We start from the raw sequence: 14,198 nt of genomic DNA, 5'->3' as shown, positions 1-14,198 counted from the left end.
TAAAATATGCTTATTTTTACTATGTTTATGCTGGTTATCTCCCATAGATTGGCGTTTTTGTTGGCATAAACGCCCTTTGCTGTTCCAGATTCATGTGTAATGAGATGGTTTTCTTTTTCATAAAAAAACGGTATTTCCAAATTTTTTAGTTTTTAGTTTTGTTGATGTTTTAAATTGTATTTTTTAGTTGTTAAGTCAGCTCATCAAATGAAAAATAAAATATCAAGTGAAAAATGTCTTCATTTCTTTTTGATAAAGTATAGCTATGCCTATAGCAGACAAAGCTATTTAGGCACCGCCAAAACTGGGGGGGCAGGTCAGTACTTTTTGACGGACCGTCTTTTTAAAAATCTACCAAAAATCAGGTAATTATCCGATCAATACGAAATTTTCAGCGATTATTAAGAGAAGAATGAACTTTATAACAGTGTACTGATTTTTCATAAACGATATTTATATATATATATTTTTTTGCTTACAACCCCCCCCCTTGTTTTGAAGTGGGAACAAATATGCTTAAAATAATCATCTGAAACTGAACACAAGATATTGTGTTGTTGTAAGGGACAGAATTATAGATTTAAAAAAAAAAAAAAAAAAATTGTTTGCATACCTTATTTTGATGTCTGAATATCAGAACTTCGATTGTGTTTAATTATCACGCTTTTGAGTTTTGAAGTGTGAAATTCGGTGAATATGTTAAGTAAAATAATTAATTTAAGTTAAGCAAAGCAAAAAAAATTTTTTTTTAATATTTATACGAAAAAAGCCATTTTAAAATTTTTGATAAATAAATTAACAATTTTTTTTTAGCGAGCCGAATAATGCATGACCATTATTAAACAGGACATGTTTTGAAGAATCGATACAAAAAAAAAAATTATTCGATAAATATTGTGCCTTTTGTGTTAAAAATAGCATCATTTTTTTCGATCCCGTTTGAAAACGTTTGCCGCCTTTCGACTACGGTGGACCAAACGCGCTGAAATAATTTTTTTTTATTCTGCTTTAAATTGCCCCCCCCCTCATTTTGGGGAGCCTGGCCCCACACACATACACATTAAAAACCAAACTCATACAAATGGTCACCCATCTGGTACTGGCCAGCCTCAGCTTAATAATACATTGAAATTTTCGTCACTGAAAAATAAGTTTTTTTGGCCTGTTTGGTCTTCCATAGTTTGTTTCTTATCAAAAGCAAACGTAAACAGTGTCGATCTAGACTCTAGATTGACGCGAAATAACTGGTTACATACATGAATAAGTGGAATTATTTGAAATCCAGGTACTTATATTATAATATTTTTGCATATTCTCTTAGAAAGTCATCCTAAATCTTAGTTAGACAATAAATAAATAAATTAATTATTTCCAAAACCTTTTTTTTTTAAATATTTATGTACGTTTTTTGTGCAAGACAAAAAATGTCAATTGTTAACTTTTTGGGAAAATTTAACATTTAAAATTTAATTAAAAATAGTAGAAAAAGTTTTACATTATTCTGTTTCCTATATGATAAAATTCAGGATTTTATCTTTCTGGAAAAAAAAAAGTTACTCAGAAATAATGGATTTTAATAAATGTAATTTCGTTTTAAAAAACAACAACAACTTGATTTTGCGGCCATTTTTGGTGGTGCCTAAAGCTATTATTAATGAGTTGATGAACAAAGAAAGACAACTCAAGCACAAATAAAATGGAAATAATAATGCAGTGTAATTTACACAAATCCAGCTAGTAGATATCTGTTGAAACAGATGTATGGCAATGTATATTATTCTGTTTGATTATTATCACTATTTGATTTCAGTACAAGTTGGAGACTTTTACAGAAGGTCGACAAGTCAGCTGGGCACATGAACCATACAATAGTAAGTAAATAAAAATCTATCTTTCCCACATAAAAGTTTTTCATAATTTATCAATTTGAAGGACAAAGAAGAAAAAAAAAAGTTTACTTTAAATATATTTCTGTTTTTAAAATATTCATATTTAAAAGATACTAGCTGACCTCTCCACTATTGTCTGCGTGCATATCTTTCTCTCAAATGCATCCTTCTAAACAGATGGACTTTTTGTCTTGCTTTGTCTGTAGATTATTTCTTCTGATAGCAGTTGCATAGACTATCAGTAACACAACCCAAAGTAACATTTCTCACACATGCTTCTCTACCTCTGACCCTGGAAACATGTGTTTTTTATGGTGTTTGGAACTGTAATGTGATTTATGTGTTACTTTTTTCTTTATCTATCATATTATGTATATTTATACATTTTTCCAGTATTCTGTTTTACATTTGTTATCAACAGACTGTTTTCTGTAAATAAATATGATTGTATATAAAAATCCAGCTGCTTCTTCACTTTTGTCCTTTTCTCTTTCTTCTGACACACATGTATTATCCATGACAACACAAAATGACGACCACTCACGCAGGAAAACTATATCTGAACACATAGTATGCTAATAATGTAGAACCTAGTATTTTAAGACAAAAAATTACTTTACATTAGTTTTGAAATTTCATTCAAATTTATATTTTCTAAACATATTTTTGATCCATACAAATCAATACGATTGTCATAAACAATATATGAATTGTCACCGCAGCATAAATCAACTGAGTAGCATTGGTTTATTATAGAAGATGAAATTATAAAATTGTGACCCTAAAGAAAACAACACTACAGATTTATTTTTAAACTTTATTGAAAAAAATCAATTAAGGTAACTTGATTATGTTGTAGAGGTAAAATCTATTCAATGTAGCCACCTTCAGCCTCAATCACTGCCTTGATGCAGGTTCAGAACTGGGAGCATGCCCTTTCCACAAGCACTGGTAGGAGCTCAGTGAATACTTGCTGGATTGCGGTGATCAGGTTTGCTTTGGTATTATGGAAGGTCATGTTAGTGAGGTTCTTGATGTATGACCAAATGAAGTAGTCCAGCAGAGTCAGGTCGGAGGTAGCACTCCTTCTAAAGTCAAGCCTTGGTCTCTTTGGACTTGTGGACTGGTGCCGAGTCCTGCTGCAACACCCAGGGTCTGCCAGCGGCCACCTAATTGCATCAGGAGATCACCACACTCTTCAGCACATTCAGAAACATTTGGTGTTGACTTTCAAAGCGATTTCCAAGATGTGAGATGGCCCTCACTTGAAACCACAACCATGGCCAGAAACTTTGTTGAGCTGTTCCCTCAATCGTTGAACCATCTGGATTTGCATTTTGAGGGTGCTGCCGATGGTCTTGTTGCCATAACTTAGATTGGTAGAGAGCATGAGTTGTATAGTGGTACATCTCCAATCGCACTCATTGAACATTGTGTCACTTTCATATATGATAGAAGGCTTCTATCGCTCTTGGGATTTGTACACAACTGGCCAACTAGTAGAAAAAGAAAAGAAAACCGGTTTTCATCAAATAAAAAATGGAATCATGTCGTCTTTTCTTGGGCGACAATTTTATTGTTCCACCTTGTATTATATGATCGTTGTGCAAAGTATGTTTATTTCTATGATTTGCATAAAATAAAACTGAAAAGCATTGCATTTGTCCTATTTTGTAAAAACCTAATAGGAAGAAACTATGAAACAATGCCTCTTCCCTCTATTGACCCCAAGTCAAGTTTGCTCCTATCAAGTTATTAAACCATGAATATAATATAAATATATCTATATAAAGGAAATTTAAATTTATAGAAGGCAATAAAAATGAAAAGGTGTAACGGATAGACACAAACTAGAGCAAATTAAGACATAACAGTTAAATAATACAATATATATATATATATATATATATATATATATATATATATATATATATATATATATGTATGTTTTACTTTTGTGTTCTTTGCTTGCGTCAGCATGGTCAGATGGAAAATCCATATTGTAATATTTCATGAAATTTAACCTTCACCAAACATGTGTATGACTTTCAAATATATTAAAGCTATTGTAAACGTAATTCCACTGAAATTTTAAATTAATTTTATTTATACATCTACACTTCTTACAAAGGAAAGATTTTCTGAAATATTATAATACGGATTCTCTAATTGACCATGCTAACGCAAGTAAGAATGCAATACATTATATATATATAATATATTGTAGTAATAAAGATGACTCTGCATAACTTATACTCCCATTACATCTTAATTTGCTTCAGTTTGTGTCTATCTGTTATACCTCTGTATTGTATTGCTTTCTATAAATTAAAATTTCCTTTATATACACACTAGACAATGCTCTAAGCAAACTACATAAACCTTTTATAACTATATCTATAAACATTTAACAAATCCATGACATTTTTTTTGTTTTCAGTGGGGATGCCAATTGATGCACCCGAGATGGGGCCTGCACCCCCTCCATGGGAAATTCCAGTTCAAACCCCAGAATTTTTTAAGGATGAAACCCTTAAAGTGGAAGTACCACACACAGCTTACGTGAAGGTGAAAGGCGCTATATATTTTTTTATTCAATTTCGAAAGTAGTTTACTATCTGTTATTATTTGTTGATTTTGTTCTTGAAAAAGTGTTGTCATCGCAAAGGGCATATGAAAAAGGCAAAGAGAAAACGTGATTAAAATCGAAGCTAGGTGAAGAAACCTAACCAAGATTTTGCCAACACGAATCACCATCATCATTGCCACCATCATCACCATATTCAGCTTAACAACCATTTTACATGCTGGCATGTATTGGGTGGTTTTTAGAAATCGACTTCCAAACTAACCTATTTCTGGCCAGTTAACGACGATGGCATAGAAATGTATCCTCAGTAATTTTGGCTTTCTATAGTTGTTGTTGTTGTTGTCTCACCACGTTTTGCTGCCTATCCTGTTGCAGTTAATCATCTGAAGAAGGCTAGAGGACGAATTGGCTGAAACGTTGTGAAATAACAACTATGAAGATGAGGATAACAGTCCACAAATAAATAAACAAATAAATATCCCTATTTTATTTGCAACAGTCAGTAATTCTGTTGTAAAATGGATTGAATCTCAATCACTGTTTGATTTATGACTACAATACATTTACTGTCCTATAAACTGTTTGGTTGTTCAGCATGTTTGGCTGGGTGATTTTTTTTATGGTTTGACATTTTTGTTTAAATAGCAAGATTGCTGCTTGTGCGATTTGCTCATCTGACGAGTTGTGAGATGATCGCATGGTTACTTGAAAAGAGAAATATTTTATCAAATTAACAAAAGAATCTACACCATTATGAAAATTGATTCGAACAAATAAAAATACTGAAAACACAGTTTTGCATTAATTTTATATTATAAATAACACACACACACATGCACACATACATATATATTATAATAAATATTTATTAAACTATTATCAACATACATATGTTTTATCCTTTTTTGGGAATCATCAATGTTGAGCATAACTGTTATGCCTGTTGTATGGATCGAACTTAGACATAAGTATTCATTTTATCTATGTAGCCCATCTATGCAGAAAGAGAAGAATAAAAGTCTATTTCTTCACTGCGGCCTGGGGAAGTTAGACTTTGAAACATAATTAAAACATGTACGTACATATGTAACTAAAAAATGGTTGTATAAATAATGGATGAAAATATCAAAAAGTCACAATGTGTGAGCTGACATTTTTGAAGAAGGCAGGCATAAACCGACTGAAGAGAATCTGGTAAAGGAGACTAATTATGGGTCACCTTTGTTTGAAACCGACGGTATCAATGTTGTTCTGATCTACAGTAATATATATATATATATATATTTAAATATAATTATCCACTGACACGTGTTTCGTCGTTTGCGACTCCTCAGAATCTAGTGAGATAGTCATCTAGTGATGTATATATATATACAGGGTGACCCCTCCCCCCCAAAAAAAACGGGCCCAACTCTAATTAGGCCCCATTTCTTAATGTTTTATTTGAATGAAATGAAACTTTGGTCATAACTAATTTATTATATTCAAAACATCACATCAAAACACTAGGATCTTTGGCCTTCTTTTCTCCATTCTACAGCATATGTTCTAGATGGCCTCCATTTAGCTTTTGTTTCTTTTTGGGTCACCCTGTATGTGTTCTGCGTGATATAAGCATTGTTTAAATTTTAAAATTAAATATGTATGACATGTTTATAAACCAAATTACAATGCAATATTTTGTCAACTAAACAAACATTTATTTGTTTAAAACTTTGAACAAATAAATGTTTGTTTATTTTACAAAATATTGCATTGTAATTTGGTTTATAAACATATATCATATGTATTTCATTTTATATATATATATATATATATATATATATATATATATATATATATATATATATATATATAAAAACGTCAAGTGGCAACAACACAAAAATGTTAAAGAATCCTTACTTTATATTATCCAATAGTTTATATTTAAGTCAGGGCTGTGTTTTCCATGGTAGAAGCATTGATTGAATTTGCATTTGAAATTAAAATATGTTTGAAAACCGAATTCATTAATTTTTTTTCTCTTCAATTTAACATCATGGCGAGGAAAAAAATAAAAAACATAAAATTCTGACGAAGGCGTATGACTCCAAAATATATTAATTTTAAACAAGTGAATACTTGTTTCTGTTTTCATAATATTGTGGTGTAATTTGGCTTCCAAACTTATTTCATACATATTTCAATTTAAAATTCAGTTTATATTTTATTTTTGTCTTTTGTTATAGCCCTGTCACAGCTGTTGTGCTGAAGGTTATGTTCCATGCTGCAAATGCTGGGGTCGAGGGAGGGTAAGTATCTATCTTGTAATTATCCCGTATCAAGTGAATGGAGGGGTATGCAGTTGATCTAATAAATTCTATGACAGACCATGAAATATTTATGCCAAGTTTAAATCCAGTCAGATTTGTGCACTAATAACCCTTGGTAAAGATGTATCCCCACTCTGCCATGTATAAAATAGCAACTTGTATTTCTAGCAAAGTTAGAGTGTTCTTCACACAATATGGTGCATCCACTTTGTTGGTAGAATTAACTGGTCGAAATTTTGTAATCACAGTGATGAGATCGCAACTGAAGTTTCCATCTTCTCTGTTATCTCTCATTGTAGATGTTTTCTTCTCAATAACAGTTTTCATTTTCTTTTTTTTTTACAAGGTGGTCACCACTTATCAAGGCCCGGAAGCCACTCAGGGATAAGGATTATTGCATGTACAGTATGTTAGTGTGGAGATTTAATAAAGTGTCTACTTAAGGGGGCGTCTCATCAGGAATTTGTTTACGTTGGACTTGAAGACATCCAGGTTGTAGGCAGGTGGGAAGCAGACAGATGCAACAGAGTTCCACATGTGTGCAGTTCTAAGAAAGAAGCTTTGTTCATGGAATCTACATTTTGATTTAAGCACAGATAAAGAGTGGGGAAAATTTTTGACAGTGGTTTCAGCTAGATGGGTGTTTTTCGTAAAAGATTGGCGAGGGGAGACCAGAGATTGGAGCTCAGACGAGCACCTGCCATGAAAATAATGATAAAACAGAAACTTTGTAAATTCATTTTGGATTTAAAAAACCTTTTATTCTGTCTTTCAAAGTATACATGTACACATGTGGGGAAGGGGGAGGAGAAGCAGCTATCCAAAAGCCTAACTGCTCTGATAGTTTACTTAAAAGAGAAAAAATCCCTTGATGATTAACAATGTAAGACTAGTGGCTTCCTATCTGTGTCACATCCCTACAAAGACACATAGTCTTCCATAAATTCTAATTGGAAAATTTCACTCTACCCAAGTTGTAACCTTATGTGAAAATTTACCATATTTTACTGGTACCTTTTTTTACAGTCACTGACCTCTTATGTTGCTAAAGTATTCAGGCAATATATAGAATTCAATGCAATTCAACTAAATAGAACACATGCTTCAGTTGTCATGTAGTGAAAGGATGGTAGATATTTATTCAGAAGAGGATAAGATAGTCAAGCACCGATCCAAATTTGCTAAATTTCTAATCTAGAATTCCATAGTAAAATGTGATGATCATTGCCAGGTTTAAAGTGGCCTTAACTAAACATTTAGATTGTATCTGGATGTAAATATCGTCTACATGGATTGAAGCAATCTACTATTTTTTGTAAAATAAATTTAATTTGAATTTGAATTGGATTTGATTGCTTCCATATAGAAAACGTTTTCCTTATCAAAATGATGTAATCCAACACCAAAACGTTAAACATATTCGGATTTGTCTATTTATATTTTCAGTCAATCAAATTCTTTTGTTTCAGGGTGCAATGAGTTCAATTTGTAGGGCAGTACATTTTTAATTTTTCTTCAAGTAGACCATGAAATAAATGTTACTAAAACAATATCCAAGGAGAAATAGTTCATTGAAAAGTTTGAAGAAACTGGTGATATACATTGTTCATTAAATAGTTTCGAGAAACTGAATATATAAATAGTTCATTATATATTTTGGAGAAACTGGTTATATAAATAGTTCATTAAATAGTTTGAAGAAACTGATGGTATCAATTGTTCATTGAAAAATGTGAAAGAAACTGGTTAAATAATTAGTTGATTAAATAGTTTGAAGAAACTGTTTATATAAATAGTTCATTGAACAGTTTGAAGAAACTTGTTATATAATGTGTTTCTCTTATAATTTACAGAAACTTATATAAATAGTTGAATAGTTTAAAGAAACTAGTGATATAAATAGTTCATTGAATAGTTTAAAAAAACTGGTGATATAAATTGTTTATTTAATGGTTTGAAGAAACTAATGATATAAATAGTTCATTGAATAGTTTGAAGAAACTGGTGATGTAATTAGTTCATTATATATTTAGGAGAAACTGGTGATATAAATTGTTTACTGAATAGTTTAAAGAAACTGTTTATATAATTTGTTCATTGAATAGTTTGCAAAAACTGGTAATATAAATTCATTTGATAGTATGAAGAAACTGTTTATATAAATAGTTCATTGAATAGTTTAAAGAAATAAGTGATATAATTTTTTCATTGAATAGTTTTGAAAAACTGATGATATAAATAGTTAATTGAATAGTTTTAGAAAACTGGCTATATAAATAGTTCTATACTTTGTATTGTAATTATATTGTTTGTATAAAAATGTTCCTTATTTTTTCCAGTGCTTGATTTTTTTGTCTGAAAAAAAAAATGTCACACTTCTCTCTGTTATTTTCGACAGAATTTGTACTTTCGTTGGTGAATGTTTATTTGATTTGATTTCTTTTCACAGAGGAGATGTTCTTGGTGTCATGGAGATGGTATAAGACATGACAGTACGGATCCAGATGTGTGCAATTGGTGTCATGGAACTGGATATCGTCAGTAAGTTTGAAAAAAGATATACTTATTTGATTATGTGTTTTTTGTTGTTGTTGTTGTTATATTTTAGTATCAAAGACGTTAAATAACTAGAATGGCAGTTAGTAGAGTATATACTTCCACCAAAACCCATTTTATCCTTTTTATTTATTTATGAATTAATTATGTGAAAAATGTTTTTTTGATTATTCAATTAGATACTTTATTAAATCAAAGTGATAACTCTGAGTGGAAAGTGAAAAAAGAAAAAGAAACAACTCTATCATCCTTCATGACTAAGGCAGCGCATGTGTTTTTCACAATGATGCTGCAAGCTAAAAAAATATGAGGTATCACACTATCAGTTCATTTCTTTATGTAAATATTTTCACAAATTTTGAAACAGATGATAAACTTAATTGTGGGTAATGTGTACTATATTTAGTTTATTTTAGAATTAGATAAAGATGGTAAAGAGTAGCTGAAAACCTATTCGTAAAATTCAGATATCTTCGATTTTTTTGAAATTTTAAGACATCAATTAATAAATATTCAACCAATTTCAGTTTCTTCAGAGTATTTTAGAGGTTTTGTAAAATCATAAAATAATAAGATACTTTTGCATTTATTGACCTGTATTTTGGTGATGTTGTCTCTGGATATCCCGGCAACTTGCATAAACTGCCAGAATATGCTAAGCTCTGATCAAATTTTATAACACTTGAAAAAAGAACAAAAATGAAGAAAAATGAAAATACAATAAATGAAAACATCTTCTGCTATTTTTTTTTTGTAAGTATTTTTTTTACAAGAAGACTTTTTCTTAAATGTAATTTTTTTGTTGAGGTGTGGAATTTTGTTTTTGTTTTTATACTCTGTTTTTCTGTTAAGATTAGAGGGTAGGTTATTTCCTAAAGAATATTTTTAGTCAATTGAAGGGCAACCGCTGACAGCAAAGAAGTATATCCTCTTTATGTGATTTGGAGTAACCTTTGTCATAAGGTCTATGAAATTAAGACTGTGGTTTAGTGTTAAGTGTTGCAACTCTTCTGATCCTAATTTGCTGGAGGCTTTCCAACAGATGGATATAACCAGCAGAATATACTTCTTTATTATAAAAGGGGTTAGGGTTTTGGTGTTATGGTCTGGTACTGTCATCAGGAAACCCTCCTACTTGGTGGGGTCATCTTTTCCGAAAACCCAGAGTGATTTGAGGATCCTCTCAACATCATGTTTCCTTCTGCTTAATAGGGATTTGACTGTCAAGCTTACTATATTCAGTGACGTGTACAAATTTTTAAAATGATTTTAAATTTTTTATGCAAATAAAACTAATATTTTCTTCCAATTTATTAACTGTCATCTGCTGAGATTTTCATTGGCTAAACACAAACAGCATGTTTGTAATGTCATACGGTTAACTGATTTTTCATTTGATGAACATTTTCACCATATTCTGGCAGTCTATGTAAGCTGCCATATCCTGATATGCTGGAAATATAAGGTGTAGTGGTTGATGTTTACACATCAACGTACAAAATAAAAATGCATGGATGTGTTTGTATGCATATCGTCTGTGCATACACTATTCTGAATAAAAACAAATAATTATATTTTGAACCAATCAGAAAACGTTCTGAATTTATTTGAAATGATCTTTCTGCGAGCTACGTAGACCCTTTAAAAGCCAGATTTTTCTTCAATAAATAAGTGGAACTCAGTTGACCCAAATCTACGAATCAGTGTTGCTAACGCCCCACCATGGGCGCTCATCTCTATAATATCAGTCTCCACTCACATGCACACAAACATTAACGAACATAAAGACACACTCACAACACATCAATGTTATCGTCTGTCAATCTGTTAAATCTTATTCATTGAAATATTCCAAAACCCTATCACTGAAATATTTTCTAATATAATAAATAAAAGAATATTGACTCTTAAAAACAACTGTCAATGAATTATAATTTATAAAAAATGAGCAGAGAAATTTTGAATACGATTTTCCTGATCCTTGAAACTCGCAGCTTTTAATTAATCAATCCAGACTTCTTCTAATGTCTCAGCTAATGAACCCCCTTGTTTTTACAAGAACTCTAAAAATATTCACAAACATTCTATGTTTTCCTATTGCTGTAGACCTTCCATTTTGAACATATATAAAATATCTCTTTTGTGAATATATGCCTTCTTGACTTATTATTTTGTTTTGTTTACTGATGACAATGTCTCTCGTTTTTCTTACATTTGGTTATAAAACCTGCAAATCTTTTTCACTGAAAATATTTAACTGAATCCGGCTCATCCCCAAGATATCTCCTTCCTTACAAAACACTTCCAAAATCGGCGTGAACACATTCCCACAATCTAATGACCTAATAACCGCTCCCCATAAAGGGCAGCCTCTCATTTCAGTATTCAAATATTTCAGATTCGTATGAAATTTGATCCATAGTCATACGATACAGATTAAGTAAGATTCCTTGAATTTAAATGTTGATCTAAACTGTAGATATATTTCTAGAATCAAAATCATTTAAAAGATTTTTAATTATAATTGAATTAGTGTACGGATTTTAGAAGATTCAAGGTAACATTATATCTGGATAGTAACATTATATCTGGATTTTTATCTTTTGTAAGAGGACATAAAAGTGGTGCAAAACTGTTCTGTTAGGAAATTGATTTGATTATTAACTAGCATATGAATTCATTGAAAATAATGTTTGAAGCCAGGAAAAAAAAATTCATATCGGCTGACATATATTTGATAAAATATGCAATTTTATATTTTAAGGAATCCAGCTCCATAAAAAATGAATTGGGACAAGAATAATAATTGCCTCAGTCTAGAATGATTTCTCCATTGATCAAGGACTGAACAAATAAAGTGTAGTGTCAGAGCAGATACTAACGATAATGTTCATCTATTGGAACGATGAAAAAATATGATCATCCTAGGAATGATAGATGACACGTTGGAAGTTTGTTTAAAATGAAGCTGGTTCTTTTGATATGGTCTTTCCTTATACACACTTATCAAGGGTATTCGTGGTTCATATGTTGGAGGAACAAAGACATCTAATCATCCTAGGGATGATGAATGACTCATGCTAAAAGTTTGTTCAAAGTCAAGCTGGTTTACACAGAGTCAACCTCACACTCTCTTGTCCCAACCAGCCTGATCCAGCAGTAGGACAGAGTTGAGACAGCTGGAAGCCAGGTGGGATGCAGGAGCTGCTGGAAGTGTTCATATCCTCCTACATAACCAAATAGTCACCCATGTGGTCAGGCTCAATGCTACTTAACCTTGGTAATCTAATGAGAATCGATGGGTTAATGCAATTATGCCATATATAAGAACAGATATTACAATTTCAAGAAAAAGCCAAAAGTGTGCTCTGAGTCACATCTTTTATATTCATGATTATCTGACCAAATCAACCAATTATTGCCTTGTGATAGATCTGAGAGTCTATTTGTTTGATAATTTTGAGAAAAAAGGTGAATATTCAGTTATGCCTACACAGCACCTTTCAAAATGTTCACATTTTGTTTTGTACATTCTTGTAAAAAACGTATTTACACCCCCAATCAGATCAACTCTGGATGTAGATGGAGCTGGTGTCTCTTTTTATAGGACATAGATTGTATGGACAACGTTTGGTGAATCAGTCAACTCGAAGTCCACAGCAAATGGTGTCAGACAAAATATTCACATTGATATAAAACTTTTTGCTTACTAAACTGGATTTCATGTTTTAATTAAAAATAATCAAATTAACATAAAAATAAAGATAAACGTTTTGTACACACTTTTATTTGAAAAAATATCTTTTACAAAAATAAGTAATGATTATGTTCTTTCATAACCTCACTCGTGTGCCTGATACTACTAGTCAATATGCAAGCCTCCTAGACCTTTTTCTCTCAACTTCCCCTGAGCTATGTTCATGTTCCATTCATTCTCCTCTAGGATCCTCCGACCACTCCGTCGTATCAGTTAAGATAAAAATGAAATGTAATAAGTCCCCAGATGTAACCCTCCACCGTACTGTATACCGATACTCTATGGCTGACTGGGATAGCTTCCGTACATTCATATCTGATTTACCTCTGCATTCCATGTTTAAAAAGGAGGTGTCCTCTATAGTATCAGATCTGACCAAATGGTTAATTGTAGGCATAGACCGATTCATACCATCTAAAAAATTCCAACAAAAATCTAACAGCCAGCCATGGTTCTCCCCAGAATGTGCTGCTGCCATCGCACACAGAAATCACTTTTTCCATAACTGACAACGTAATAGATGCACTGTGACTAAAGCTGCTTTCAGGAACGCCAGCAACCACTGTAAAAGAGTAATAAAAAATGCAAGTCAGCTATATGCTCAGTCTGTTAAATTCAAAGTAGCTGATCAGCGGCTTGGTTCCCACCAGTTTTGGTAAATAGCAAATAGGATCCTGAACAGAAGTGTGCGTTCTATCCCAACCATTATCAATGGACCAGAGGTCATCTCGTCAGCATCAGACAAGGCCAAACTATTTGCAAAGAACTTTGCAGCTAATTCTACCCTATGCGACGAAGGCCATCAACTCCCCATATTTCCTCCTATAACACAGAACACGCTAGGTAACATACAAATATCTGTGCATGAGGTCGCCAAGCTAATCAAGAACCTTGATTCCAGTAAAGCAACTGGCCCTGACGGCATCCCAATTATAGTGTTGAAAAAGCTTCAACCAGAACTTGCTCCCATACTTATGAAACTGTTTAAGCGTTGCCTTAAGGAGAAGTGCTTTCCGACTTCCTGGAAAACCTCATCAGTATGCCCTGTATTTAAGAACTCAGGTGATAAGTCATCTCCCTCTCAGTACAGACCA

General features: G+C 32.0%; 1 protein-coding gene across 1 annotated transcript in view; it reads left to right on the top strand.

The window, feature by feature from the left end:
* Positions 1-14,198, top strand: part of LOC145295051 (uncharacterized) — a 108,036-nt gene that overhangs the window by 60,992 nt on the left and 32,846 nt on the right. The window contains exons 6-9 of the mRNA XM_080141433.1: positions 1,811-1,871; positions 4,330-4,457; positions 6,708-6,770; positions 9,241-9,332. Of these exons, the coding sequence (XP_079997559.1) occupies positions 1,811-1,871; positions 4,330-4,457; positions 6,708-6,770; positions 9,241-9,332 (344 nt within the window). The remainder of the gene's footprint in view (positions 1-1,810; positions 1,872-4,329; positions 4,458-6,707; positions 6,771-9,240; positions 9,333-14,198) is intronic.

This window comes from Euprymna scolopes, chromosome 2 (assembly GCF_053919585.1).
Source record: "Euprymna scolopes isolate OS-2025 chromosome 2, ASM5391958v1, whole genome shotgun sequence".
Classification (NCBI taxonomy): Eukaryota; Metazoa; Mollusca; class Cephalopoda; order Sepiida; family Sepiolidae; genus Euprymna; species Euprymna scolopes.
The sequence above is the reverse complement of the archived record's forward strand: the minus strand, read 5'-3'. Positions and strand labels throughout refer to the sequence as shown.